At 52.2% G+C, this 27,990-nt stretch overlaps 1 protein-coding gene across 1 annotated transcript; it reads right to left on the bottom strand.

Moving 5' to 3' along the window:
* Window positions 1–42: 42 nt before the first annotated feature.
* Window positions 43–27,990, bottom strand: LOC141952144 (bMERB domain-containing protein 1-like). The gene is made up of 7 exons (XM_074889232.1): window positions 27,909–27,990; window positions 21,077–21,197; window positions 15,496–15,569; window positions 11,829–11,943; window positions 11,623–11,696; window positions 4,010–4,165; window positions 43–2,457 (listed from the first exon to the last, which is right to left on the bottom strand). The coding sequence occupies exons 1-6, from the start codon at window positions 27,982–27,984 to the stop codon at window positions 4,047–4,049; spliced, it is 579 nt and encodes a 192-aa protein (XP_074745333.1). The 5' UTR covers window positions 27,985–27,990; the 3' UTR covers window positions 43–2,457; window positions 4,010–4,046.

Below are 27,990 nucleotides of genomic sequence, written 5' to 3'. Positions count from 1 at the left end.
ATCTCTCCACAGAGGTCCCAGGTGGGGAAAATATCTCTGAACCAAGCTTCCAACAGACATTTATTTGTTTGGGTTGAAATCAATGCACATGAAACAGTGTTGCTCCCGTGTGCTGCACACCTCTGCCGTCAGTTAAAATACAGGCCAAATAGTATGGTATGACCAGGACAGCAGCCTGTCTCCTTCACCATGACCAGCCACACAAAATACAGGCCACAATAGTCCAGGACCTTGCCCATGTCCCCCTGGCCATTCTCCCTGCCTGCTCAGCAGCTGCAGTCTGGGTCTTGGGGCCTTGTAGGCCAGAGGTAGGGATGAATTAGCAACTTTTGAATCAAGGGCTTTGGCTCCCTCTCAGTTCAACCAAACAAACTGGCTTAGTTACTCTCCGTTCCCAAGAAGACCCCGGGGAAGGCAAGGACAGTGAGGGGGGCCTTCTGGGTCTTGAGCCTTTGGTCTGTGTGGATCAAAGCAAACACCCGTAGCACCACATCCATGACTACAGTGACCAAGCAAAGCAGCCACTGGATACTTTCTGGAAGAGCAGGGAGTGAGTGACCAAATCTGTCCCATCAACTCCAGGATGGATGCTACTGATGATGGCCTGTCACCCCTCCTTGGACAACAGCCCCAGCTGTGTACTGCACCGCATTCCATTACACAGGGTTGACAAAGCAGAGAGGAGCTCTCTGTGACTTAATTTGCCGCTGTGATCTCAGGTTGCTCCCACCAGCCCACACTGAAGCCTCCACTAAGCAAAGAGAGCACCATGAACTGGCAGATGGTGGTTGTAGGATGCTGTAGGACATTAACAATGAGCAGCACAAAGCAAGCAGGCTTCAGAATGAGACCACTGAAATCAACTCTGAGGTGACACAGACCAAAGTGGTCTCAAGTTTGCTAGAGATGACCAGGTGTCATGTTGGCCCATTCAGGCTTGTACCCTGGTCTGTGAGTGTGCAGAGGGACTGATCTGGCTTGTGGACTTCTCCAGCTGCTGGTAAGATCCATATGGGGATGAGATTGCTCAGGAAGGACAAGTGAGTGGACACCACCTTGCAAAGGTTGGAGAACAGGTTCCCACACACTGGGTTTTCTGGCAGTGCTGATAAAGAAATGCAGGAGGAACTTGGACCTGATTATGGGATTGCACTAGGAAGGATTCCACCTGAATTGTATTTTATAAGGATGAATGTGCTCTTAGGTGCAATGGAAAGAGCCAAATGAGTTGTGACCATCTCACTGGCATGGGCATGTTGGACAGTGACCCAGGCGGGAACACCATCTCAAGACCCTACAGCAAGCTGCAGCAGGACTGAGCTGGAGGAATCAGCATTTTGGCCAGAGGTACAGCCAGAGCTCTTGGGCAGCCACCCAAATGGGAGGCCACCCCCGGACACCCAGTGAAGCCATAGCAGCCTACAGGGCAGGAGATGTGAGAGGCCTTCACACCCAGAAGGAAACAGCCCCTGTCCTGCCACGATGGGCGTTAGCAGCTTTGGCTGTGCCACCTCAACACGGGTGGATGCCCAGAAGGGACAACAGGAACTGACACACTGGGTGACCTCAGGGTGCCATGAGTCTTCTGCACAGGACTTTATGTCTGGCTCATGGTGCCAAGCCCAGAGGCACTGTCGGGGTACTGCAGAGCAGGACTGAATGCCCTCTTGGCAGTGAGAGTGTCTTTCACCTGCTGTCTCCACCTTCCCCTGCCACTATTACAATCTCCTGTTTGGTTTTCATTTCCTTCTGCATATTGCCCTGTTCTTCGGAATTTTTCTCCTCTTCTCTTTTGATTTAATTTCCTCCTTTTTCTTGGAGCTGAAAACTGAATCCAGTAATAGTGAGGTGAAGAAAGCAACTCATCTGCTCATAGTTCAACATGCCGGGTCTGTGCTCAGGTGATAACTTCACAAGAATTAGCCCTTCATTCAGCCAGCTCTGGGGACTGCCCTTCACGCTTTGCTCAGCTCTACCCAGAGCCACAGAGCACCTTGCAATAACACCAATGCAAACACAACAAAACCCAGACACCAAGAGTCCTCATGAATCAGCCCATAGAGACTCACAAGGTGGTACAAGGCTAAGGATGAGACATCATCTGTGGCCACAGCATATCTTGGATAGTGGAGCACAATGTTCTCCAAACATTAGCTCCCAGCGCTTTTTCTATTACTCTGTCCAGGTGGAGGACTGCACTGGTCTTCTTTGTCATGAACTTGTTTGCTGCTGCTGCAACACACCTCTTCCAAGCTGAGCTCAGGTGGAATTTGGTGTTTGTTGATGTCATGGAGGAGATGACAGTTGACGTGGCACTAAGGACACATGCCATCATTCAAGCTTGCACCAGCCTGCTTGGGAAGTCTCTTTGGTGGTGGTGCTGCAGTGGGAAGCATGAACAATGACGGGAAATTGAAACTCTCGGAGGAGAGCAGATTGTGGACTCTGGCTGGAGACCTGGGGAGGAAAGTCAAGAGATAGGAAACCATGGGTTGCAAGCATGGGATCCCCTTGGCGCCTCCCTTCTGCAAAGGCTAGAGACCCAACCCTGCTTTATAGAGGGCCTAATACCAATGAGACTAACTCTTGCGTGTCAGGCCACCTACCACAACGGAAGTCTGCAGCAATATTAAGGATGAGTTGTATCCTCTCAAGAGTCTACAACCCACTGGACCTCCATTACCATCATCTTCCTCTTACAGAGTGCTTGTCACACATGCTGTCAGCCAGGACCTAGCACTCAGCTTTGGCCATGCTCATACTGGGTGAAGCCCATAGGGGAAGGTGGGAGCTCAGTGATTTTACCTCCTTGCCAGCTGCCCTGTGAGGAGCTGTAAGGTCTGGACTCAGATTTGTGGTGCTAGAGCACAGAATTTCACTTCAGCTATATTAAAGCACATCCTTATAGACATTATTTCATCTCAACTGAGACTTGGTTCACCTGTGTCTGCACGACACTCTGGCAGGAGTGAGCTCAGCTCACCACCTATCACCAGTTCAGCCTCTTCTTCATCCCACACCAAGCTATTTAGGCCTTGCTTGACTTGTCTGCACTTCACAAACACCAATTTTGGCAGCATGTCCTGTGGAGCAGTGTCATGCATAGGCATAAGAGTAGGGAGGCAGCTTGAGCCAGGCAGAGCTGGTCCAGCGAGGATCCAACCACCCACCTCTGTGAGCCTGGTCACTTCAGCCTCCTCCTGGGATAAGGAGGGGAAGTCCCTACCAGGCTGCACTGGCAAGAAGCACCTCTCCATGGGTCTGCCACTCTGTGAGACTTCTACAAAATGACAATGTTCAGAATGAGTTTATGTCCTGAACCACTGGCAAATGGACAGGGACTGTCTGGGTGCCCCTCAGCAGCCAGAGGATAGTCCTGTACCACTGACATAGCCTGGTCCTCAGTAAACTCTGTTTTAAAAATAATGGGCACATCACTTTACAGTTGGGCACCTGTGGCTGTCAGCAGATGCCAGTGATTTAACTGCAACCTGCTGAGAAGGAGCAGGCAGGAGAAGGCACATGAGGACCCCCAGGACAGAAAGTCCTGATAGCTTCTTAAGCTTTCAGAGAAGACAAAGGCATTGGTGGTGTAACTCCATGAGCACCAGGTGTGCACAGCAGGGGAACATTTGACCAACAACTCCCTCCTGTACATACTTACAAGGGGATGCCTGGGGTACGCTACCTGCAGTGTGCCTGGCTCTGCTCCTCCCTGCCCTCCATCTCTCTTTCCCCTCCACCCAACTCCCTCCACCTTCTTCTCCTCCTAACCACAACCAACCATTTCCCTTCCAGCCCCTCTCTCAGGACTCGGCAGGGCTCCAGCACTTCTCCCCAGTGGCAGACCCTCCAGAACAGGGCTGCAGCCTGGTGGCCCCTCACGCAGCACCAGGAGCTGTGCATGTCGAGGCGTTGCTGCTCACCCACCCCGCACAGGCACTCGGCCGTTTCAGCACAGCAGGGAAGCCCGTCTTGCCCGCCCAGCCTCCCAGGACATGTACACTACCATGGTCATGTCCTGTGCAGAGGAGCTGGGGGCTGTCCTACATGATGGAGCAGGTGAAGCCACAGCACTCCTTGAGCAGGGTGAGGCCCGTTTTGGTCATGTATGGTGCGGAGGTTTGCTGCCCCCTGGAAGTCATTTTCTTCTCTTTGACAGGAGCTATGGAAAGAGGAAACAGTGTCTGCCTGATGATAAGGGTACAGGCCATTGCTTCTTCTTAGAGATCCTTTCAGGGCTAAAATACTGACCCGTTTCAGACCCACAGCTGGGCATGAGCTCCTGCATCCAGGAGGCACATCACCATGTGTGCTTTGTGGGTGTCCACAGGCACAGGCACAGGGACCCTGGGCTGGAAATGCCTCCCACGGCACTGGGGAGGTGTTCCTTCAGCAATGATGGAGGCAGAGGGAAGAGAGTGGCCTGCTGTCAGAGGCCATGAAGGGAGGACGACTGGATGGATATCACAGCTTGTGACTTTAGGTATTAGTGTGATGAAATGTAAGGAGGTGATTGGAAAGGGTCAGATGAAGTACATCAGCCATAAAAGGATACCCATCCCCATTCTCATAGGACACGGTGGCTGGGAAATGCCAGGAAGGAAATGGAAGCATATCATCTGTACTGATTCGGGATGTTTCCACAATGTGATCTCAAGCAGCAGCACCCTCCTGTTGCCATTTCCCCACACCCTCCTCCAGCAACAGATGGCCTTATGGTAAGCTAGCCCCATGCAGAGCAATGAAATCTTGGAGACAGAGTGCTTAGGAAAGGGAAGAAACTGCCAGGGAGGTTTAATGCAAGGAATATGTCCTGGTTTAACCAGGATAGGGTTAAGTTTCCCCAGCAGTGGGGGGGGAGCTCTAGCTGGGTTATTCAGATACCATGCGGAGGTCACATCCTGGCAGGTCACATTTTTCCTGGCGCGGAGCGCGGTGCACTCGTGGCTTTGTACATCGTGCTTCAAACTGCTGTATTTGGTAGCTATTTTGCTCTGTTCATTGCTATCACTATTACTGTTATTGTTATTGCTGTTGTTTGTTGTGTTGCTATTGCACTGTTGTATTAAACCTTTCCTTATTTCAGTCTTGGGGTTTTGTATTTCACTCCCTTTGTGGGGGAGGGGCAGCGGCCGCGTGGTCTCAGACCCCAGCAGAGGCTAAACCACTACAACTTTGGCGCCCAACGTGGGGCTGGAGAAGACTGAAATAAGGACAAAAGGAGAAGTGTGTTAGAGAAATCTGTTAGGTGTAATTTTTCTGTTTTACTTGTATTGTTTGATAAGAAATGTTTGCAATGCTGGGCAATTTGCTTGCGTGGTGGGGCTGGATTAATCCTCATGTCCACTCTGTGCTCCTAGTACTGGCATTTATTGTCGGTGGAAAATGTGTCAAGGGCTGTATTTTGCTCTACTGGTTACTGTCTGCTTATAATGGGCTCGTTTCGCTGCTTGTGGGGGTGCACCGCTACCTGTTTGCTGCCTGGTCTTTTGTTTGGGGTCTCACCCCCTCTATGGGTGAGCCAGGGTGTGAGAGACGAGAAACCAGGCCTGTGAGAAACTAAGAAAAACAGCCTGAGAAAGCAAAAGTTGAGGCTGATCAAAGAAATGCCTCAAACACTCGCAAGACAAAACTATGAGTCACAGGGTGCATTCTGTGGAGGTCGAAGCTGATAAGGCTGCCCGAATAACACAAGATGGGACTGGAGGAGGGAGCCCTGTGAAGACAGGACGGCTCTGCTCTGGTGCACCTGGCCAAAACTTCAAGGGCCATCTGTCCGGTGAATGACCTTTGCTTCATTATCCACGAAATGCATATTAAAGTTAACACCCCTCAATATGCTAACGAGGGCTATCATGATCATGCTAATTACATCATCCCATGAAACACCTCACCCCTCCCCGTACATGGGATACGTAGGTATGTGGGTCGACCTAGGGGATGGACCCAAGGAAAGTGGGTATAAATCAAGAAGGGAAGGGGGGGGGGCACGGCCCAGGAGAGAGAGAGTGCAGTGAAGCGAAGAAGACGGATGCCAGCAAAAAAGACGGATGTCTCCCGTGCCTCCCGGAACCCTCGTCGGCAGGAGCAGCGCAGAAACCCAGACCGGTGATCTGTATTTCCCCATTCCCTCTATCTCCCTCTTTTCCCTTTCCTATTAAGCAATGCAAGGCATATTATATTGCTTGCCACAACTTGCTATATACTTAGCCAACTATCGTGTGTTCAATTAGTACATTGTGAGTAGTTAATAAATGTTTAGACTTGGAGACTTGTTGTCCGCTCCATTGGGGATTTGCGAATCTGAGTCACTTGTCCCCCTCGTCTGAGCGGGACGTGACACAGGGGAAGAGATTCTCTCAGTTTTTGAGAGTTTTAGCTATCCCTGGAGCCTCCTGGCCACTGTGTTTGTGGCACAATGCTTTCTAAATGTCTGCCTGATCTTGTTTTGGGCCATGCGGTACTTCTCCAACAATAGCACCACCCGGAAACCTGCCCTGGGGGCAGATAGTTATAAATGGCTAGGTATGTGGGAGAAGATGGGCAAGTACCTGAGTGAGTGGTCACCCCCAACGTTCTGGGATTTTACTCCCGAACAAGTGCAGAGTCCTGATAAACTGGTGGAGTGTTTGAAAAAGGTGTGCTGCCAATCTGACAAACCCCGGGAGATGCAGCTCGCTGCGATGTGCTGGGGGCTTGCCCATGCTTACCGCATCGCCCTTAACACTGATCACTGCCCTCAAGGGGGAGAAAGAGCTGCAGGGTCTGAAAGTGAGCCTGCTGGTACAGCAGCTGGGCCAGGGGGACAGGCAGCGCCAGTACCGGTCGCCTCCACCAGCACAGCAGCTGAGCCGGAGGGACAAGCAGTGCCAGTATCAGTTGCCCCGATACGGAAAACCAAATATACCAAAAAATCCCCTCGCAGTGCACAGGGTGATAATGAACCAGGCCCATCACGAGAGCAGGAGGAAGAGCCGGAGGTAATCATCCGATCTCTATCCCTCAGTGAGTTGCGAGATATGCGGAAGGATTACAGCCGCAGTCCAGGCGAGCAAATTTGCACCTGGTTGCTCCGGTGCTGGGATACTGGAGCTGCTGGTTTGGAATTGGAGGGGAGAGAGGCCAAGCAGGTGGGACCTTTAGCCAAGCAGGCTGGTATTGACAAGGCAATAGGGAAACAGGCTCAAACCCTCAGCCTTTGGAGGTGACTCCTGCTCGCTGTGAGGGAGAGGTACCCCTGCAAGGATGATTCTCTATGTCGGTTAGGCAAGTGGACCGACATGGAGAAAGGCATCCAAAACCTCAGGGAAATGGCTGTGTTTGATATGATCTATGGTGATCTGAATGATGAGCAGTCACCATTGGATCCAGATCTGGTCCCTTGCACACAGCTGATGTGGCGGAAGTTCCTGCAAAGTGGACCAGAGGGACATTCCAAAGCATTAGCAGCAGCATCCTGGTGGCGAGACAATCAGACAGTGGATGAAGTGACTATGCAGCTCCGGCACTATGAGGGAAGTCTCCCTTCCTCCCAACATGCCTGGGTTTCAGCCGTAGAGGAACTGTCTCAGAGGCTCCAAAAAATGGAACAGGACATGTCCTATGTTTCACCTGCACGGGCCGATGTCTCAGCCATTAGAAGCAGGCATTTCCCCACCCCAGAGAAGGGCGGTAGAAGGTACACACCACGGGGCACCCTGTGGTTCTTCCTCCGCGACAATGGGGAGAACATGAGAAGGTGGCATGGGCAGCCCACTTCTGCCCTAGCTGCACGAGTACAGCAACTGAAAGGGAAGACCACCATGAAAGGGGAGTCTTCCAAGAGAGATGCAGCTCCAGTGTCTAGTCAGAAACCCCCCAGACAGAATAGAATGGCCAACAGTATGCTTGACCCTCTTGAGGGGACCAGGAAGTCATTCCTGCAGGAGTCACTCTTAGATCAAGTGAGTGATGGTGAGCAGGATTAGAGGGGCCCTGCCTCCAGCCAGGTGGAGGAAAGGGATAATCGGATTTACTGGAAGGTGTGGATCCGATGGCCTGGCACATCAGACCCACAAGAATATAAGGCCTTGGTAGACACTGGCGCACAGTGCACTCTGATGCCATCAAGCCACAGTGGGGTTGAATCCATCTGCATCTCCGGAGTGACAGGGGGGTCCCAACAGCTGACCCTATTAGAAGCTGAAGTAAGCTTAACTGGGAAGGACTGGCATAAGCACCCCATTGTGAATGGCCCAGATGCCCCGTGCATCCTAGGTATAGATTACCTCAGGAGAGGGTACTTTAAAGACCCAAAAGGGTACCGGTGGGCCTTTGGTATAGCTGCCCTGGAGGAGGTTGAGCAATTGTCCACTTTACCCGGCCTCTCAGAGGACCCCTCGGTGGTGGGGTCGCTTAAGGTCGAAGAGCAGCGAGTGCCAATTGCTACCAAGATGGTGCACCGGCGGCAGTACCGTACTAACCGAGATTCTCTAGTCCCCATCCATCAGCTGATCCGTCGACTAGAAAGCCAGGAGGTGATCAGCAAGACTCACTCACCTTTCAACAGCCCTATATGGCCAGTGAGAAAACCTAATGGCGAATGGAGACTGACCGTGGACTACCGTGGCCTGAATGAAGTTACGCCAGCAATGAGTGCTGCAGTGCCAGACATGCTAGAGCTCCAGTATGAGCTGGAGTCGAAGGCAGCCAAGTGGTACGCCATGATTGACATCGCTAACGCGTTTTTCTCCATTCCAATAGCACCAGAGTGCAGGCCACAGTTTGCGTTCACTTGGAGGGGTATCCAGTACACCTGGAATCGATTGCCCCAGGGGTGGAAACACAGCTCCACCATTTGCCATAGACTGGTCCATACTGCACTGGAGAAAGGTGGGGCTCCAGAACACCTGCAGTTCATTGATGATATCATTGTATGGGGGGACACAGCTGAGGAAGTCTTTGAGAAAGGAAAGAAGGTAATTGAAATCCTTCTGAAGGCTGGTTTTGCCATCAAGCGACAGAAGGTTAAGGGGCCTGGAAGGGAGATTCAGTTCCTAGGAATAAAATGGCAAGATGGGCGTCGCCACATCCCAATGGAGGTGATAAACAAGATAACAGCCATGGCCCCACCAACCACCAAAAAAGAGACTCAGTCTTTCCTGGGCGCTGTGGGGTTCTGGAGGATGCACATCCCAAACTACAGCCTGATTGTGAGCCCTCTCTACCACGTAACCCGCAAGAAGAACGATTTTAAATGGGGCCCAGAGCAACAACAAGCCTTTGAACAAATTAAGCAGGAGATTACCCAGGCAGTGGCTCTCGGGCCAGTCCGGACAGGGCAGGAGATTAAGAACGTGCTCTACACTTCAGCCGGGGAGAATGGCCCTTCCTGGAGCCTTTGGCAAAGAGCAGATGGGGAATCCCGAGGCCAACCTCTAGGCTTTTGGAGCCGGGGATACAAAGGCTCTGAAGCTAACTATACCCTGACTGAGAAGGAGATACTGGCAGCGTATGAAGGAATTCGAGCTGCCTCAGAAGTGGTCGGCACTGAGACACAGCTCCTCCTGGCACCTCGACTGCCGGTGCTGGGATGGATGTTCAAAGGAAAGGCTCCCTCCACACATCATGCAACAGATGCCACGTGGAGTAAATGGGTTGCGTTGATAACACAACGGGCTCGAATAGGGAACCGCGACCCCCCAAGATTAGTGGAAATGATCATGAACTGGCCATAGAGCAAAGATGCTGGGATGTCACCAGAACAAGGGGTGAAACGTGCTGAGGAGGCCCCACCATATAACGAGCTGCCAGAGGAAGAAAAGCAATATGCCCTGTTCACTGATGGGTCTTGCCGCATTGTGGGAAAACATCGACGATGGAAGGCTGCAGTGTGGAATCCCATACGAGAAACCACTGAAGCTGTTGAGGGACAAGGTGAATCAAGCCAGTTCGCAGAGGTGAAAGCCATCCAATTGGCTTTGGAGATTGCTGAGCGAGAAAAGCGGCCGAGGCTCTATATCTACACTGACTCGTGGGTGATGGCAAGTGCCCTGTGGATGTGGTTGCAGCAGTGGAAACAGAACAACTGGCAACGCAAGGGCAAACCCATCTGGGCCGCTGAAGTATGGCAGGACATTGCAGCCCGGGTGGAGAACCTCGTTGTGAAGGTGCGCCATGTGGACGCCCATATACCCAAGAGTCGAGCCACTGATGAACATCAGCATAACCAGCAGGCGGACCAAGCTGCTAAGATTGAGGTGGCTCAGGTGGACTTGGACTGGCAGCGTAAAGGTGAACTGTTCATAGCCCGGTGGGCCCATGAGACCTCAGGCCACCAAGGCAGAAATGCAACATATAGGTGGGCTCGAGATCGAGGGGTGGACCTCATCGCAGAGATCATCCACGGATGTGAGATATGTGCTGCAATCAAACAAGCCAAACGGGTGAAGCCCCAGCAGAATGAAGATCGATGGATTAAATATAAATATGGAGAGGCCTGGCAGATCGACTACATCACACTACCACAGACCCGCCGAGGCAAACGCCACGTGCTCACAATGGTGGAAGCAACCACTGGGTGGCTCGAAACTTATCCAGTGTCCCACGCCACCGCCCAAAATACCATCCTGGGCCTTGAAGAGCGAGTCCTGTGGCGACACGGCACCCCAGAGAGGATTGAGTCGGACAACGGGACTCATTTCCGAAATAACCTCATAGATGCCTGGGCAGAAGAACACGGCATCGAGTGGGTCTACCACATCCCCTACCACGCACCAGCCTCTGGGAAGATCGAGCGCTACAATGGGCTGTTAAAAACTACATTGAGAGCAATGGGGGGTGGAACCTTCAAACACTGGGACACACATCTGACAAAGGCCACTTGGTTAGTGAACACAAGAGGATCTGCCAATCGAGCTGGCCCGGCTCAGTCAAAACTTCCACGTGTTGTGGACGGGGATAGAGTCCCTGTGGTGCGCATGAGGGACCTGCTGGGAAAAATGGTCTGGGTTAGTCCTGCACCGGGCAAAGGCAAACCCATCCACGGGATTGTTTTTGCTCAAGGACCTGGGTGCACCTGGTGGGTGATGCAGAAGGATGGAGAGGTCCGATGCATACCACAAGGGGACTTGATTGTGGGTGAAAACACACCGTGAGTTATACTGTGCTTTTGTTAATTTTTCTTTGTCAGTGCTAATTGCTAAGTGGCAGCTGGATGTGACGCACATGGTATAGAATAAAGGGGTGGATTATGTCCTGGTTTAACCAGGATAGGGTTAAGTTTCCCCAGCAGTGGGGGGGGAGCTCTAGCTGGGTTATTCAGATACCATGTGGACGTCACATCCTGGCAGGTCACATTTTTCCTGGCGCGGGAGCGCGGTGCACTCGTGGCTTTGTACATCGTGCTTCAAACTGCTGTATTTGGTAGCTATTTTGCTCTGTTCATTGCTATCACTATTACTGTTATTGTTATTGCTGTTGTTTGTTGTGTTGCTATTGCACTGTTGTATTAAACCTTTCCTTATTTCAGTCTTGGGGTTTTGTATTTCACTCCCTTTGTGGGGGAGGGGCAGCGGCCGCGTGGTCTCAGACCCCGGCAGAGGCTAAACCACTACAGAATAAAATTCATCAACCACCTACTTGCTTTCTGGAAGTAGCTTTTGGAGAGCTTACTCTGCAGGAACTCTGCCATTTCCTTGTCTTCTTCCCTTTCCCTGTGACAAAGAGATCGGTTACCACTCAGGAAAGGAGCAGCAGGGCATCCAGAAGCATCTGGCAAGGCATGATACAGATCAGAGGACAGACTGCACTGTCCTCAGTGTAAGGAATAAATTGCACCCAGCTACCTGAGCCTCTCAAACTCCACATCGTCCACCAGGAAATCCCGTGTTTCCACCAACTTGTGTATCTGCTGTACCAGCTCCTCTTCCCTCTGCTTCTCCTCGTTGGACTTCTCATTCTCTGCAGCACAGGGAACACATGTAACATACCAACAGGGTCCATCCTACCCATGTCAAGGCCAAGCTTGTTCTGCTTCTGCTTGACCCAGCAGCAGATATAAGAGTGCGGGTTGAAGCCAAACCCTAGTAAGCACCTGGATCCAGGCTGCTAAATAAGCAACAACCTCATCCCAAACCACCCTGACTGGGAGGAGACAGGTCTGGTGTCATCAAACTTTGAATTTTTAGATTCTCCCCAAATTTTTAATGCGGCTAAGCACTACAAAAAGCAACGGTGAGCTCTGCAGAGCAGAGAAAGGGCCCCTCAACAAGATGACCTCTCTGGTGGGAGATGACCATGGCTGGTTCCCCTGGGGCCTTCACCGTGCACTGCTGAAGAGGCTGGGTACCGGGTCTCATCGAGCTCAGAAATGTCAGACTCGGACGTCATCCATCAGCCAGGATGTGCTTAACCCACATTTCCCGTGTCAGCACACCCAACCAGTCTCACCTTGGCCCTGAGCTGGGTAGGGGTCCAGAGACCTCTGAGCCAGGCCCTCCATGTGCCTGAGAAACCAGCTGTGTACAGGGAATTATCAACAATGCCCAGATACACCACACACCACCATTTGCGCCATACGTATGGAGACATGAAAACCAATACGATCCACTGGTTTTGTAGCCTTATTCCCTTGCTGAAGGGGATCCAGTGATCTCATCCTCTGCATCTGACCTTTCAAACCACCGTCAGCCCCATTCCCACCCCAGCAACAAGGCTGAAAAATGTCTGCTGGGCTATTTTGCATGCATTAGCCTTGGTTGTCACTTGAACCCCCAGACTGACCTACCTTGAGCACAGTGGGACCCACTTGGGCTCCATATCTTTGGGCAGTGAGTTAGTGAAGACCTGGAAAACTCTCACATCACTATGAAGTCATGTTCTATACATATTGGTACATAATGGTAAAGTGGGATACATGAAGATGATAGAGATAGGGCTAGGGAGTGTTAAATATAAGTGGAGAGCTACTTTAGGTGGAAACTAGACTGTCTGTGCTGCAGCTGTTTAATACCATTTCTGAATTCAGCAGCCAGCTCCAAAATCAATCCAGCACAGGCTGGATCAATCTCCTGTCTTCCTTTAGCTAAATAAAAATGCAGCGAAATTCACTGCAAACCCTGGAGGCTGGGTCTCAGCAGTTACCTAAACTATGTATTGATTTGCAGTTTGAAGTCTGCTATGTATCGATCAGAGGTGCTGCTGCAGGGTCTGAGTAGGAGGAACTTCTCATAATCATCATGTTATTGGAAACGTCCCCAGGAAACAAAGGTTTCTCCTACGGTTGTGGTCTTGTGCAGGGAGTGAGCTCGAGCTTCCTGGCAGAGAAAGATGATCTGGACTGAGGTCTGGGCCACAGATGCTGGTCTTCTACCATGAAGAGTTAATGCAAAGTGCCCTGGCCAAGGGCAGTCTCTGTGCAGCAGCCCCCACTTGCCTGGTGGGAATAGGAGCACTTTACAGTGTCATTGGGATGCCATACAAATCGGAAGCATCAGGCTGTACACAAACATACCAGCTATTTGGAGTTAATTAACAATCTGCATTCCTGAGTGGGAGCATGTCAGAGTTAACATACCCACTGTATAAACACTGCACCTTTTTTTCCAACTTGCTGATGTCAGAGTCCATCATGGCCACGATACCTCTCTGAATTACTAAAGGCACCTTGGTCTGGTGAGATTTCAGGCCACAGGTCTGGCTGAGCTCTGAGTAAGTGCTGACGTGTTTGAATCTTCATCCGAAACAATGTTCAATGCCCACTTTTACAAATGATCTGCTGCGATAGACTCACAAGACCAGTGATTTGCAGGATTTTTCCAGCACAGTCTGATTTGAGTCAAGTTATAAAAAAGACAAAAAGAGCATCTCTGATGCAAGCAGCATTTCTGCTCTCAGATGAACCTGGGAATGCTGAAAAGGCTAGAAATGAAAGACCAAAGCAGATGAAGGAAAGCCACCCACCTTTTTCCAGCTTCAGAAAAGGCCAAGTTTATCTCTGGTCCTGAGCCATCATTTAGGTCAAGTCGTTTTATGAACTAGAAGGTGTTTGAATTAAAAGCCCGCATGAGATTCAGGTCTATGTTTTGCAAGCAGGTCCTGTTTTTATGCCAGAATCCTCCCCTCCCCTGTCTGAACCTCTCTCTGGAGGTAGCCAGGTTGTATTAAACTGATCAAGACCTGCATATTAAGCAGCAGTTGGGCTCTAACTGCGTGCTGAAGATTCACAAGAACACACAGCATAGCAACACTACGGCGTTAGAAAGGGTCGAGGTTTCTTGCCACTCCTGGCTTTGAGATAACCCTGGGTACAGAAGCGATGAGCTGAGCTGCTGCTCTGGGAAGCAGATGTGCCCAGCTGGTCCCTCGTCTGCACCCAGGCATTGCTCCTGCTACACACTCATTGGGCTCAGTGAGTGCAGCATTTCCACAGAGATACGAGTGGTGGAAATAACCCAGGTCCAAATCTTAATGCTTGGACGGGTACAAATAAGCAGGGATATGTCTCCCATCTGGTTCTGAAAACACACATAAAGTCCTTGCTGGGGGATGAACGACGATGTCCTAGGAGGAGGCGCAGCCTTATGAACAGCGATGGACACAGTTTGTGGTGAAGCCTTTCTTGCTCGTTCTCATTCAAACCCTGAGCTGTTTGGCGTGTGCTTTCATTTGAAAATTTTGGCTGAGTGGGATCCTTTAGGGGAACAAGGTTTGGCCTTTCCTGGGCTGTGAAGGGACAAGTGTGGCTCTGGCTGTGACAGGGACATGGAGGGTCATTGTAAGGGGGGTGACAAAAGCAGCATTTCCTCCCAGCTGGAGTTTTCACATATGTTGCTCTGAACTGTTTGTCTCTTTTCAACATCCTGAATGATGAATTCACCTAAATCAGGGACATCGCCAAGCCCCTTTGGCATGACATCCCCCTAGCACCCATCCTACCCTGGCTGCAGCCAGGAATCCTTCCCCGGCAGCTGCTGCCCTCTGCCCCGGCAGTGGCACACCGCTCTGACATGGCCGCAGCAAGAATTCATTGCTTTTCACATACCTGAAGCCTTTGAAGACTTTTCCCCTCCTGCTACCTCCAAAAGGGGCCCTCCATGGTGTGGTCTGACAATGTCCCCTGCTTGTCCTCTCAACTCATTTAGGGATTCTCCTCGGTGTACGTGGCAGGTCCCCCTGTGTTGGCATTCACTGCCACTTCACTCAGCTCCTGTCCTGCTATACCAGACCAATGCTCTTCCTCAAAGAGCTCATGTTTTTTCTTCTTTTCTGTTTCCTTTACCCTTCAGCCCAGGCCTGGACAAGGACTCCCTGGCAGTACTGCAAGCAGCAGAACTTCCATGGAAGATCTCTCATCAGACTCAGGGAGCCATGATTCTTGATGCTCCTGTACTGCCTGCAGCAGTGTCTCTGGGAGCATCCCAGGCAGGAGCCGTTCAAGAGCCGTTTTCATGGAAACCTTTCTGCTGATTGCAGCGGTAGGGTGCATCTCTCTGAAGCTTTACAAAGCCTTACCTGGAAGAGCTATGAGTTTTTGAAGCTCTTTTTTCAGCCGGCTGATTTCTTTACAAAGCTGAATGTCATCCATCCTGCAGAGACATAAAGGAAACCACTGAGGAAAAGACTGGGAGAGGAAACCTCGAGAGCAACACCCAACCAACACTGGAGGGCAATGCACTTGGTGCCCAAGGCAGGGAGCACAGACTTACCTGCCTTCCTATGGGAAATAGGAGCCCACTTCATCTCAGTGCTTTTGTTGGAGCTACATGGATTGCACTATGGGTTGTTGGCAAAGAAAAAGTTTCATCACTCTAATGACAATGAAGCCTTATTAAAACCTGGCACATCCACCACGCAATAGCAGCTGTGTTTCTCCTTCTTGCAAAAAAGAATCCCCAAACAGCAAAATCCAAAACCAAATGGAAGCTGCTGCTACATAAAAAGATCTGACATTTTTACACTGGCTTTCTGCAGAATTAAAAAAAGGTAGAAAATGAAACACAACAGAGGGAGGGAATGGGCAGACTTTGCGGGTGTCCACTGAGAAACAAGGTCATTTCAACAGAAGAAAAGGAGCCTGCTGAAGCTGCAGGCAGTGAAATCATCTCTGGCTCAAACCACACGACAGCAGCAAGATAACGATCAGGATGGACTCAACTCAAATGTCAGCGGCAGCTGCTGATGAAGCAGACAGGGGATGCGCAGCCCTGACTGTGCTGGAGGCAGTTTGATGATGTGTCAGAAGCACCACAGACACTCAGCCCTCTCCATGGGTGTATCAGCTCAGGTGCTGCTCACGGCTCACTAGGGCTGGCAGAGAAGACTTAACCCAATTTATTTATTGATTTAAAACATCGCATGCCTGTGCCCTCACTAAAGCCGTGCTTGGACAAGACTGAGGAATGATGGTGTCTGGGCATGATGAGCACCAGTGCTTCAGTTTGAAGAGCTTTATGCACTCACCCGTGGTGAGGGAAAGCCCAAGAGCAGATAGTGCTCACAGCTGAGACCTCTCTCCACCATGAACCAAGCCATCTTTGAGGATCTCTTATGGGCAGGTGACACCACAGAAGATGAGACAAGTCAAAACTCCAATAACCCCAGTGCTGCCTCTGGTCTGCAGGCTGTGCTCCCCACCTCCTGACCTCTCTCATGGCAGCAGCTTTTGGCTTTAGAAACCTCTTTGCTTTACCCTTTAGGGTCCTTTCCTCAGAGTCCTCTTGCTTTCTGCCAGCAACTCATACGCACACCAAGCAGTGACCTAAGGGCTGCCCAGCCCCGTCTGCCCTTCCAGCAGTCTCCAAAGTTGCGTCAGCCTAGGGACAAAATTGGCCAGCCACATCTCCAACCAAAGCATGACGAGACCAACCCATCTGACACTTTTTCTTCTGCTCTGAGCCTTCCTTGGGCTCCTTACACATTATCCCTCACTGGGAAGATTAGGAAAAGCCTGCTGACATCCCGAGCCTCAGCACAGTCCAGACAGCCACCAGCCAGTGAAGCACCATTTCCTTGGCATTAAGGTACCTGGGAACTTAAATCCCTGATCAGGGATTTTGGCTGTTGGCTTATTTGAGAAGAGTTTCTACAAGCCCCCACAAAAGATGTATATTGGCAGTACTCTCTGAGGTGCCACCCCGTGGCAAGGCACTGTATCTGCTGACCAGGGTGGGACTGTTGAGCTGGGATTTGGGATGCTTCTCATCTTTCTCCAGGCTTACACTGGCATGGGTGAGCCACCCTGGCCAGACCATCTGACACGTCCCCACCTCTGTTACCTGGCCTGAAGCTAAAAGAAAGTGCCTGCATCCAAAATCCAACCCCAGGTTTTCCAGATGTAACAGGCTCCCATGCCCCCGGACCAGAAATTGCTCAGCTGGTGCATTCACAAAGCAATCTCTTCACTGACATATCAGTCCTCATGCTCTCAATACACATCTTCCAGGAGCTTGGAGCCAGCAATGGCACCAGAAGCCCCATTGCAGAGGTGCTGGGGTCAGGCTGCACATTCAAATGGTGCTGAGTATCTCCACCAGCGGAAAAGGGAGCTCTCAACATCACCCTGAGGTAGATGTGGACACTCTGACCAGGACCATTTCCTTATGACAGTGCAACTAATCCACTGATATCTCAGAAATGCCTGTATCTAAGAGCTCCCTAGACCTTAGACTTGTGACCACAGCCCTGGATGTTTTAGATGACATGGGCGCTGAAACATGAGCAGTCTGTGCTGGGAAAATATCTGGTGGCACAAACCTCTCAGCTGGAGACCAGACATGCCCGTACAGGATTTGGACCTGCGCTGCCCTGTGCACAGTGCCTTGCCTACATGGGGTGGGATGGGAAGCATGTGCCCCCGTTAAACATCATGTTCACTGACCACTTTCATGAAGATGGTGGTAAGTACCAACACCGCAGGGCACACTGGTCAACCTGTCTGGACTGAGCCTCCAAGAAGAGCAGCGTATTCAAATGTTGACTACGAAGAATCAGCCAACCCATTTTTCACCTAGATAGAGGCACCATACACCCTGCTAAGCCCTACTAAGCACCCCAGCATCTTAGAATGAGCTTCCCAAGGCTGTCCAAGCCTTTGATGCAGAAGGACTCCTTGGACACTTTGCAGGGTGCATGGGAAATCGTCCAACCTGGAAGAGCACAGGTTGCCCAGAGAAGCTGTGGCTGCCCCCTCCCTGGAAGGGTTCAAGGCCAGGTTGGACGGGGCTTTGGGCAACCTGGGCTAGTAGAAGGTGTCCCTGCCCATGGCAGGGGGGTTGGGACTAGATGATCTTTAACATTCCTTCCAACCCAAACCATTCCAGGATTCTGATTTCTAGCAAGCTCCTTGGCCATGAGTGACGAGAAACCCTAACACATGATCTGTGTCTACAGATAAAACATGACTGACCTATGAGCTGGTGTCACCTTGAACAGATGTGCCTTGATACTTTTGAAGTATGTGTTACTAAAAGCCCTGTCTGCATCTTCAATAATCCTGCAGATCCTTCCACTGAGTCATGCCGTCCACCCCTTCTGGGATGAGTCATATTTGCTGGAGCTACTTGAAGATGCAGCTTTGTCAGCTGAGCTGAGGACACCAGAAATATTGATAAGGGAAGGGAAAATAAACATACTGACAAAGAGGGACCCTGTGAGATATTGCTGTAGGAGGAGATCATCTCAGGCGGAGAAGATTTCCTCTTGGCTCTGTCAGATTTTTGCTCCATCTGACAGTGTCTTCATTTGTTTGCATACCACACTGAGCAGGTCCACCGACACCAATGTCTGGGAGCTGCACGTGGAGAACAGGGAGGTCTGTTTGTCCTTTTACTGCCTGTTCATAGTCCTGTGGTGGCTAAGCCCTGAGCTTGTACAAAGAGCATCAGTGGGGAGGTCTGCATGGGACACACGGGCAACAGGCTGATTGCTAGTGATATACTTACTAAAATTAAAATAAACAGTCAAATGATAACTGAAATATTATTAAAATTAAATTGGAATTTAATTCTGTAAAAACTGATAATGAGAATAATAAATGGGCAATAATAAAAATTCTCATTTCAATAAAATTTGGGAGAGATTGCAAAGACAAGCACCCAGAAGGCTGCTGCTGGAGCTGAGATTATTTCTACCACTGGTGATAAAACTTACTGCAGCATCAGCCATCGCCACACTACCCCTGTCTGGCCCTGGGCAGCACATCAGAGCACTGAGTGGGTGAAGTGTGGAGCTGAATCTCCCACAGGAGTTTCAGACCTTTCTTTTTGCCCTATAAAAGGAGAGGTTGGACAGAAGCTATTGGGAGCTTCATTGTTTTCCAGAGCACAGACATCTCAGAAATGTTGGAATGTTTTAGTTCAACATTTCCAAGAAGAAAACACTGATTGCTATCGACTGACCAGACAGGTCACTCCTCCATTTGGCAGCACATCAATGGAGATGTCCATCTCCCCAAGCCCCACACTCCAGCCATCCTGAATATCACATTTTTCCCCATTGGGGAAAAAAAACCCTTACAGCCCCAGGTCCCCATCTTTGTTAACCCTGTCCTGCAGAACCCAGGTCTGGGATGCCTCTTCTCCAGCAGCGATGCTCAGGGAAGCCCTCAGCTTTCCCTGCCCTGCAGAGCCACGCTCCTCCCCGCAGAGCCAAGGCTCGAGTTGCCTACAGCACTGCCAAACCACTCAGACATGCGACCCTGGCATTTCCAAACTGCCAAGTGATCACTTTTGCAGCCATGTCCACCCTGGTATGTGGTTTCTGTGGGTGATTTCCTTTTATTTTCCAGGTATAAGCCAAAGAAGAAAACAAATAAAAGGATAAGAAAAAGCAAGAGATGTGAATTCTGACAGCACCTCTGAGATTTAGGTACCGGTTGCCATGGAGGGCGTTTAACAACTACATTTTTTATGATTTCCAAAACCCCTTTTCAACAATATATTCAGGGGAAGTGTGCATCAAAGAGGTCACCACTTCAAATCTGAGCCTCTAAATCACAGTCCAGCTCACAGCTTCTCCAGACAGCAAATTTACAGGGGTATTTCCAGGCTTTGGTGATCCCTGTAGCATAGGTATCAGTAGGGACCCAGACACACTAAAAAAGCAGCATATCAAGTGCTGCAGCCCAGTAAATATGATCTTTTCCATTACCAGTAAAAAATCCCAGGCTTTGTGTTGACCTGACAGCACAGGATCTCAAGACTGGCCTGACTATAGCAATTTAGTGGTATTAAAAATATTAACCAACCCAGACTATAAATGTTGGTCCTTTTCCTCCCAAACCATAAAATTTCCCGATATACCCAGGGAAAATGTTCTTTATCACCTTAAGTGCTGGTTAGTACCACTGCAACACAGTGGCTATTTGATTGCTTTAAATGTGAAAGGCCTACAGATTTTCACTCAAAAACTGTTTTGAATATTGAAATGGACCCCAGAGAAAAAGCTTCCCTCCTCATCTGGCTGCAAAGGCTGTGCCGGGAGCGGAGAGCAGGATGCGGTGTGGAGAGAGGCATCAGGCACCGATGCTGGTCCAGCCCCAATGTGTCCTGATGACCCCAGCAGCCAGAAGATGAAGGGGGAAAGGAGGAGCTGGGAGGATGTGCTATACTTCAATATGGGGAGAGTAAACTGTGGTCGTGTGGCTGTTCAACAGCCGCAGATCTGCGTGCTGGGGCAGAGCGATATCTCCAGAGAACAGCAGGGACCCACCAAACCTCAGGTCCCTTCCGAGCCCAGCCCAAGGGCCATGCACTGAGGAAGAGTATGGACCCACTGGGAAGATGGGGGGCTTGTGGTTAAATATGGGAACATTTAGTGTAGTTAAACCTGTATCATAAACTCTGTTTGCATGGAAATAAGCTGGCTCAAATCATCACAGCATCAGCGGCAGCTTTGTAACAGAGACCCATTCAAGCCCCTTCTGAGAGCAAGGCCAGAGCGGTGGGAGAGGCTGAGCTTCCAGGTGGAAAATGAGGTGGAAAGCAGCCTCAGCTCTGCCCATCCCTAGGGATGATCCATGTTTGATGAGGCAGGCAGAAAACGCTGGGGTGACTCTGGGAAGCGGGGACAGCGCCGGAGGAGGGCAGGTACTCACATGTACCGCAGCTCTGACTCCCTCCTCACCAGGATCTCCCTGATCCTCTCGATTTTGAAGAGCTCTCCTTCGATGTCATCGATGGTGGTGGTGGAGTCAGCCATGGAAACAATCTCGTCCTCTGGAAATTAAATGGGAGCCACGTTAGCCAGCAGGAGACGTCAGATGGGAGCTGAGGCCAACGGGGACCACAGGGCTGTCACAGGGACCCCTCTCCCTGCAAACACCAGACTGGCACAACCACCAAGCACATACAGAGTTTCAAACTCATTTCCAGAATTCTTGCTACTCTGCTGTGAGACAACCCAACGAGCACATGGAAAGTCACCGACATATGGAAGAGCACTGAGCTGCCAGCAACTGTGTTTTGTCTTGATTTATGCTTTAAGTGAGACTGGGCACTGGAACAGGGCTGCTCACTGTTGCGTTAGCATCAAAGCCAGCTCGGCTCGCTGAGCACAGCTCCACACACACATGCCATAGGCATGAAGTGTCTGTGTGAAAGAGGACCTCGGAGGCCAGCAGGCCATCTCGTCTGAGCTTGCAGCTCTCTGAGCCTGAGAAACAAGCATCATTTTGCTTGCTTGTGCTGGCTTTGCAGCACACCCTGCTCACACCAGGGCTGGGCTCTGTGCTGCTGAGAAAGCCTCAAATTTCCAGGGGTCTCCGCCTCCTGTGAAAAGTGGGAGGCCAAGGGAAATAAAAACTGCTGGAGGGAAGGATGGGAATGTCTCTTTCTTCTTCCAGAACCATGTAAGCCTCAGGCATCTCCAACACACGAGTCTGTGCACCCTCCTCTAGTACATGCCAGGAACAAATGCCCATATAGCACAGAGCTAAGGAGTCATGGAGGTGACGTTCCTGCAGCTGCACCCCTTCCATCACAGGCTGGATGAAGACCACCCCATCCTTCCCAACCCACTGGCCGGAAAAGCCCCCATGGTACCCAGCAGGCCAGTTCAGCTTCCTCATCCTCTGGAGTGCTGAGCATCACCTCCATGAGCCACCGGGGAAAACCGGGGCAGGGAAAGGGGATGTCACTTGCTCAGAGCAAGAGGCAAGAGCCTCACAGCAAAGCGTGGGAAAAAGGGGCTGTAATTTATATTTAAGAAGAGCGCTGTAGCAAACCCAGGGACTGACAGGACGAGAGCCCAGCAACCTCAATCCATTGGTCTGACCACCAGCTCTGCCTCCCCACCCTCCACTGATACACACTCAGATGTCCCTCTGGTGTCCCACTGGTTTGCACAAGGCTGTCACACTGATTTACACGAGGATGCCATTCACACAGCGCCTGCGAGCCTGAACGTCCCACAGCAGCCCCCAGCCCATTGGATGGGGATAGCTGAGGTTTTGCCCCTGGGCCAGCTCCCACCTCCCAGCCTGGTCTGGCTCTCAGAGACACACCATTGAGCTTGTTATCAGTGACACGCAGCAGCACATTTATCACACATAGGCTACCCTGGCTCTCCTGTGATGTACACACAGCACAGGTTAGGGAGAGGGGGCTTAGCAGCTACAGCAAAGCCAGGCTGTGAGAAAACATTAGAAATCACAAACATTAGGAGCAAATTCTGCTTCCTTTGCATCTTCACAGGGCACATCTCCCCTCCGAGACTTTGCCTTCCTGCAGCCTTGGGATTTTTGCCATGCAAGGAGAGGAGAAAGCAGAGCCAGGGAGCACCAACTCCAGGAGCAGCCGAGGTCTGGGAACTGGAGATGTCAGAGCTGGAGCACATGGCTTGAGGATCCCAGATGGGACCCAGGCCAGTGCTGAGGGTTACAGGGCACAAAGAAACCAGCATTAAGGCACAAGGCAAACCACTCTGCACTCACTGGTCCTCTACCCATCATGTAAAACTGCTTGAGAAATCATTCCCAGAGTAAGGCATGTTTCCAAGGCTGCTGGCAGAGAAGATTGTTAGCCAAAATACAAGCGGCTTCTGTTAGTGTGACTGCTTTGGAGAATAGTTTTCTGCTGTTTCTGGCTTAGAAACTCATAAGGACTACGTGGAGATTACCTTCCTCTTCCCCTAGCCACGAAGGCCACGGTCAGCTAATGCTGAATCCTCGATCACTCCCCATTCTAAGCCATCAGGATGCTCTCAGGAGCCAGCACCTGCTCAGGACAGACTGCTGAATACATGGGTTAGACAAAGCGTGGGGTTGGATGTGCTGCCCTCCATCAACTCTTGCTCAGTGGCTCTGCTACAGATTTGCAGAGAAACCCTCCCTGAGCCTTGTTTCTACGGGCCTGAAGGGCGTTGCTAGGGGACCGGACTGTGGTTGCTACAGGGCCAGGATGAGGTTGCTAGGGGACCAGAGTGTGGTTGCTAGGGGACCAGGATGCTGAGGTCCCCATCCCAAGCATCCTGCTGCTCTGCCACCCCAGAGCTCCTCTTGCCTGGGATATTTTGCTGCACCCACCCCCAGCACCGCTGAACAGCTGAGGCCACGCGCCAGGGCCAGGCGGGATCCCCCTGCAGATGACAGCAGGCACACAGGGAACACCCCCGGGAAGGTGTAGCCAGTACAGCCAGTGTGTGCATGTAGGCAGCCACTCCCTGGGGTTTGGCTGTACTTCAGTGCAGCTCTAGACCTGTCAAGAAAAAGCTGCATTGCTCTAAGTGTTGCTTCTGTGACCAGGCTGAAATGACAAGGCTGATTATTTTACAGATGCTCCAATAAACAAAGATAGGAGCTTACTGCAGCCTTCATTAGCCAAGGACAAATCTAATCACTCCTAGGAGCACAGGGGTGAGTCTGGGGGAGGGGGGCTGTCACTCCTGGCCTGGGTGGGTGGGTGAATAACCTGGAATATCTTTGATCACTGGTGGCAGAAGTATTTGGCTGAGGTTATCAGCCAGCTGTTTCCCAGTGGGTGAGTGCAAGCAGGTGTCAGCATCACTTCTCCCTTTTCATTAGCAGAAGCCACCCCAGACAGGAGAGGTGAATCCTCGCCTGTGTACATGAAGGGAGGAGGTGGCAGTGCTGGTAGCTCTCCCCCATCTGTGCCAGGAGGCTGGGACCTGATTTCAGCCTGTAGGCAGCTGCCCACAAGAGTGAGAAAACTCCTGGCTCAGCTCTGGGTGGGTTCCCCTCGGAGATGGGGAATACAGTATGGCTGGGACCCCCCTGCTCAGAAGGAGCTGCCTCACACACACCCCTCCTCCCTGGTCACCCTCCTGTAGGGCACTTCCCAGGAGCCTCCTGTGAAGCGGAGCCAGCGGACAGGTCTGCACCATGCAGCAGAGCCATGGTTGCAGGACTCGAGCTGGAAGGTCCTCAGCCCTTGGCTGTGCCTTCAGGTGGTGTGGTCGGGATCATGGCACTCTGTGTCCCTCAGGTAAGGTGTGACCTCAGGTGTGTCAGGGAACCACTCACCAAAGCAGTAAGTCCTGGATAAGAAGCTCTAAGAGGACAGTCATGTGCCTGGAGATGCTTCACAGCAGAAGCAGTGGAAGGGCAATGCCAGGTGAGTGCTCCTGCACAATGAAGCCCATGAACCCTGGGAGGGAGCACCTGGACACGGACACAGAGCTATGCCTCTGCACCAAAACCATCCAGTAAACCTCACAAGAGGCCAGTAAATCCATACAGGTGACCAACATGCAGCTGATGACAGGATGACAAGATGAACTTGCTGATTGGAGACTCCTTCCATCTGCCAGCATCTGCCCAGGGCCGCAGGTCATCATGCCAAGACCTGAACATCTGAGTGAGGGCAGGGCTGGAGCACGGATGGACCAGGAGATGCTGAGAGAAGCCGGTTGAAGGGTTGTTCAGACACTGGAACAGGGATCAGAGAGGTTGTAGGATCTCCATCTTTGGTACAAGATACCTCCTGGACAAGGCTGTGAGCAACCTGATTTAACTACTAAGCCTGCTTTGAGCGAGGGTTGGACTCAATATCTCCAGAAGTCCCTTCTGATCCAAATTCCTCTGTGATTCCACATAAAGAGGTCAGTCTGATGACCGACTGGGATGTGTGTGGATCTTCCCTGCTAGCTCAGGAGATGCTTTCTCCAGGCAGATACGGGGTGATGCTGAGTTCCCGAGCCACAGCAGCTTGAGGCATGGGCCAGATCACAGCTTTGCTGATGGTGGTGAAACCAAAGGGCACTGTGCACCCATGAACACGTGCGATGGCAGCAACACCATACAGCAGTCACAAATGGCAAGTGCAGCCACTCGGAGCTCATGAGGGATTAAAACCTGGCACAACCTGCAAGCAGACATCTGGGCAAAAGATTTCTCTGGAGGTGGTTTTGCCAAAGCTGAGAATATGTTTCTTATGCCCTCTCTAAGTGCCTGGCACCAGCGAGGGCCTAAGGCAGGGGTGTTTATTAAAGCTGTGATCAAGCTCACAGTCCTGAGCCCCCCTTTGGGGCTGGAGAGGGATGATGCCCATGTCAAGCCACGCTGCCCAGGGGTCCCTCAACTCCCACAGCTGCACACACAACAGCACAGCCTGACACAGAGACCAGCCCCATGCTGCCCAAGCCAAAGGACACCTGTCTGGCACCATTTCAACCTGGCAAACCAAGGAAGGGGAGAAAGCTTCGATTGGAGGTGCTCTAATCATCACACATGGCCCAGGGGAAACAAATATTGTTAGTGAGGAGTATAATAGCTGGAGACTTACACTCCACATGGCTTTGGTGAAAACATTTAGACAGCCAGCAGCAAGCCTGAGATGAGTCACAGCAGCAACCAGCACAGGGTTGAGTTTCGAGCAATTTACTTCATGATTAAGGTTGGGCAACTGACTGACAGTCCCCTGTGGAGGGGGTCAGCTCTTTACTTGGGCTCCATCCCAAGAGGCATTTAACTCAGCCGTGTGCCATACTCTGCCACAGAAAGCAGCACGGGCAGGGGGCATTCAGCCCATCAAAATCAGGTCTTGCTTCACAAGCTCGCTAACGAGAGCAATGGTAACAGGCTGCCTCGCTCTGGGGCAGCCTGGTCAGGCGGGGTGCTATCCCTGCCACCCCCACTGCCTGGCAGGAGGGACACCAGCCTCCAGGACTACCCATGCGTGGCCAAGCACACCAGTCCCAGAGCACAGAATGATGCTCAGACGGGAGAAATCACAGCTCCTGGCAGCCTGCAGACCACGGCACTCTTTCCCTGCCAGTCCCCCCTCTAGTAAACCAGGGAGAAACATGCAGCCTTGGCTCATTGCAGCCAGGGGGGATTTCTCTGGCTGTGTTTATGCAGCCCCTGGCACAGCCAGCACCACTGGGACCATGTTAGACAGCCATAAAACAGACCAGAGCTCATGGTGAGGTACCTCGGGATGACTTACAGGGGGTATCACCCACCCCCCGACTTACAGGGTGTAGCCCCTCTGCAACACCCCGCTGCTGTGTGCACGCTCCCCTGGGTCACCTCATGAGCACAAGCAGGGCAAGAGGCTGCGTGTGCTCTGTGCTCTGCAGCATTGGCCTCAGATTTCCTGGGATGGTAGCAAACAGCAGAGCAGCATTCAAAAAAGACACCGACCGTTGCCACTTTCTCACCCATCACAAGGATCCCCCAGGAGCTGGGAGTTTACAGAACTGGATTGAACCAGCAAACATCCCAGCCACCACAACCTGCCCACTGTGGTGGCTGCACTGAGGGGGGATGCCCGGACCATACCCAGCACCTGGAGTCCAGCAAGTGTCTGACCCTTCCCTGGACCACCCTGATGTCACCCAGCTGCTGGGAGCAGAGGATCCAGGTGATGGAAGTGGTCAGACCCCACAAGGGCAGGGTCTCCACACAGACGCTTCCCAGGCAGCGGAGGTGTGCGGGGAGGACACATATTGCCATGCTGAAAGGCACAAAGGAGAACTAAAACTTCAGGCAGCTCACCAAGGAGCTGAGCAGCTCCACGGGCAGCACCCCCACGCAACAGTACCAAGAAGGATGCTGGAGTTTGCTCCATCCCTCTTCCCTGCCTTTCCAGCTGCCTGTCCCTGTCCCGCTGGGTGCAAGGGGCTAAAGGGGGAGCAGAACGGGATGGGGAAGGGGAGCGGTCGGAGCTTCCCCTCCCATGATGTTGCCCACAGCCCAGCGTTGGGCCCCTTCCCCCCACCCCAAGGTCAGGGATTGCCCAGGACAATCCCGCCGGGCGGTGTTTCCCCGTCTGCCCACCTCGTTTCCTACTGGAAGAACTGGTCAGAGAGGGGAAAAGGCAGCGAGGGACAGGGTGGGCACCCCAGTCTCCCGGTCACAGCCATGCCCACGGCCGGGCACGACAGCACCGCGGCTCCGTGTCTCCCGGGCAGCACCAGCCGGGTGGCGGGCTGCGTCCCTCCTTCCCCCGGTTCGTTCCCCCTCCAGCCATCCCTCCCTCCCTCCCTCCCTCCCTCCCTCCCTCCCTCCCTCCCTCCCAGCCATCCCTCCCTCCCTCCCTCCTCCCTCCCTCCTTCCTCCCCCCCAGCCATCCCTCCTTCCCTCCTTCCTCCCCCCCAGCCATCCTCCTTCCCCCCCCCCGCCATCCCTCCTCCCATCCAGTCCCCTCTCTCCGTCCTTTCTCTCCTCCAGCCGCCCCTTCCCTCCTTCCATTCACCCCTCTCCCTCACCCAGTCCTTCCCTCCCTCCCTCCTCCTACTCCCCCCACACCCCAGCCCTCCTACCCCATTCCCGGTGGCCGCGGCGCGGGGGCTCCGGCGGTGCCGGTACCGGTACCGGGAGCACCCGCGGGGCTCCGTTTGGTGGCTGAAACCGCCGGTTCCGCGCCAGCTCCCGGGGCTCGGGTGTCCGGGGAGTCCCGGAGCCACCGGGGGGGGGAGGAGGAAAGTTTGGACCCGGCAGCGGCCCGGCCCGGCCCCGCCGCGCTCACCTGGCCCCGCGCCGGCCGGCGGCCACCGGGTGGACTCCAGCGCTCCGTACCGGGGGGGGGCCCGGCTCCCCTCCATGCCGCA

This window comes from Strix uralensis, chromosome 19 (assembly GCF_047716275.1).
Source record: "Strix uralensis isolate ZFMK-TIS-50842 chromosome 19, bStrUra1, whole genome shotgun sequence".
Taxonomy (NCBI): Eukaryota; Metazoa; Chordata; class Aves; order Strigiformes; family Strigidae; genus Strix; species Strix uralensis.
The sequence above is the reverse complement of the archived record's forward strand: the minus strand, read 5'-3'. Positions and strand labels throughout refer to the sequence as shown.

Excerpts from the sequence above, each read along its gene's own strand:
- LOC141952144 (XM_074889232.1), bottom strand. The coding sequence starts at position 27,984 with ATGGAGGGGAGCCGGGCCCCCCCCCGGTACGGAGCGCTGGAGTCCACC. Across the intron at positions 15,570-21,076 it reads GAGTCAGAGCTGCGGTACAT|GATGGATGACATTCAGCTTT; the intron begins GTGAGTACCTGC and ends ATGTCTCTGCAG. Across the intron at positions 11,697-11,828 it reads GTGGAGTTTGAGAGGCTCAG|GGAAAGGGAAGAAGACAAGG; the intron begins GTAGCTGGGTGC and ends TCTTTGTCACAG.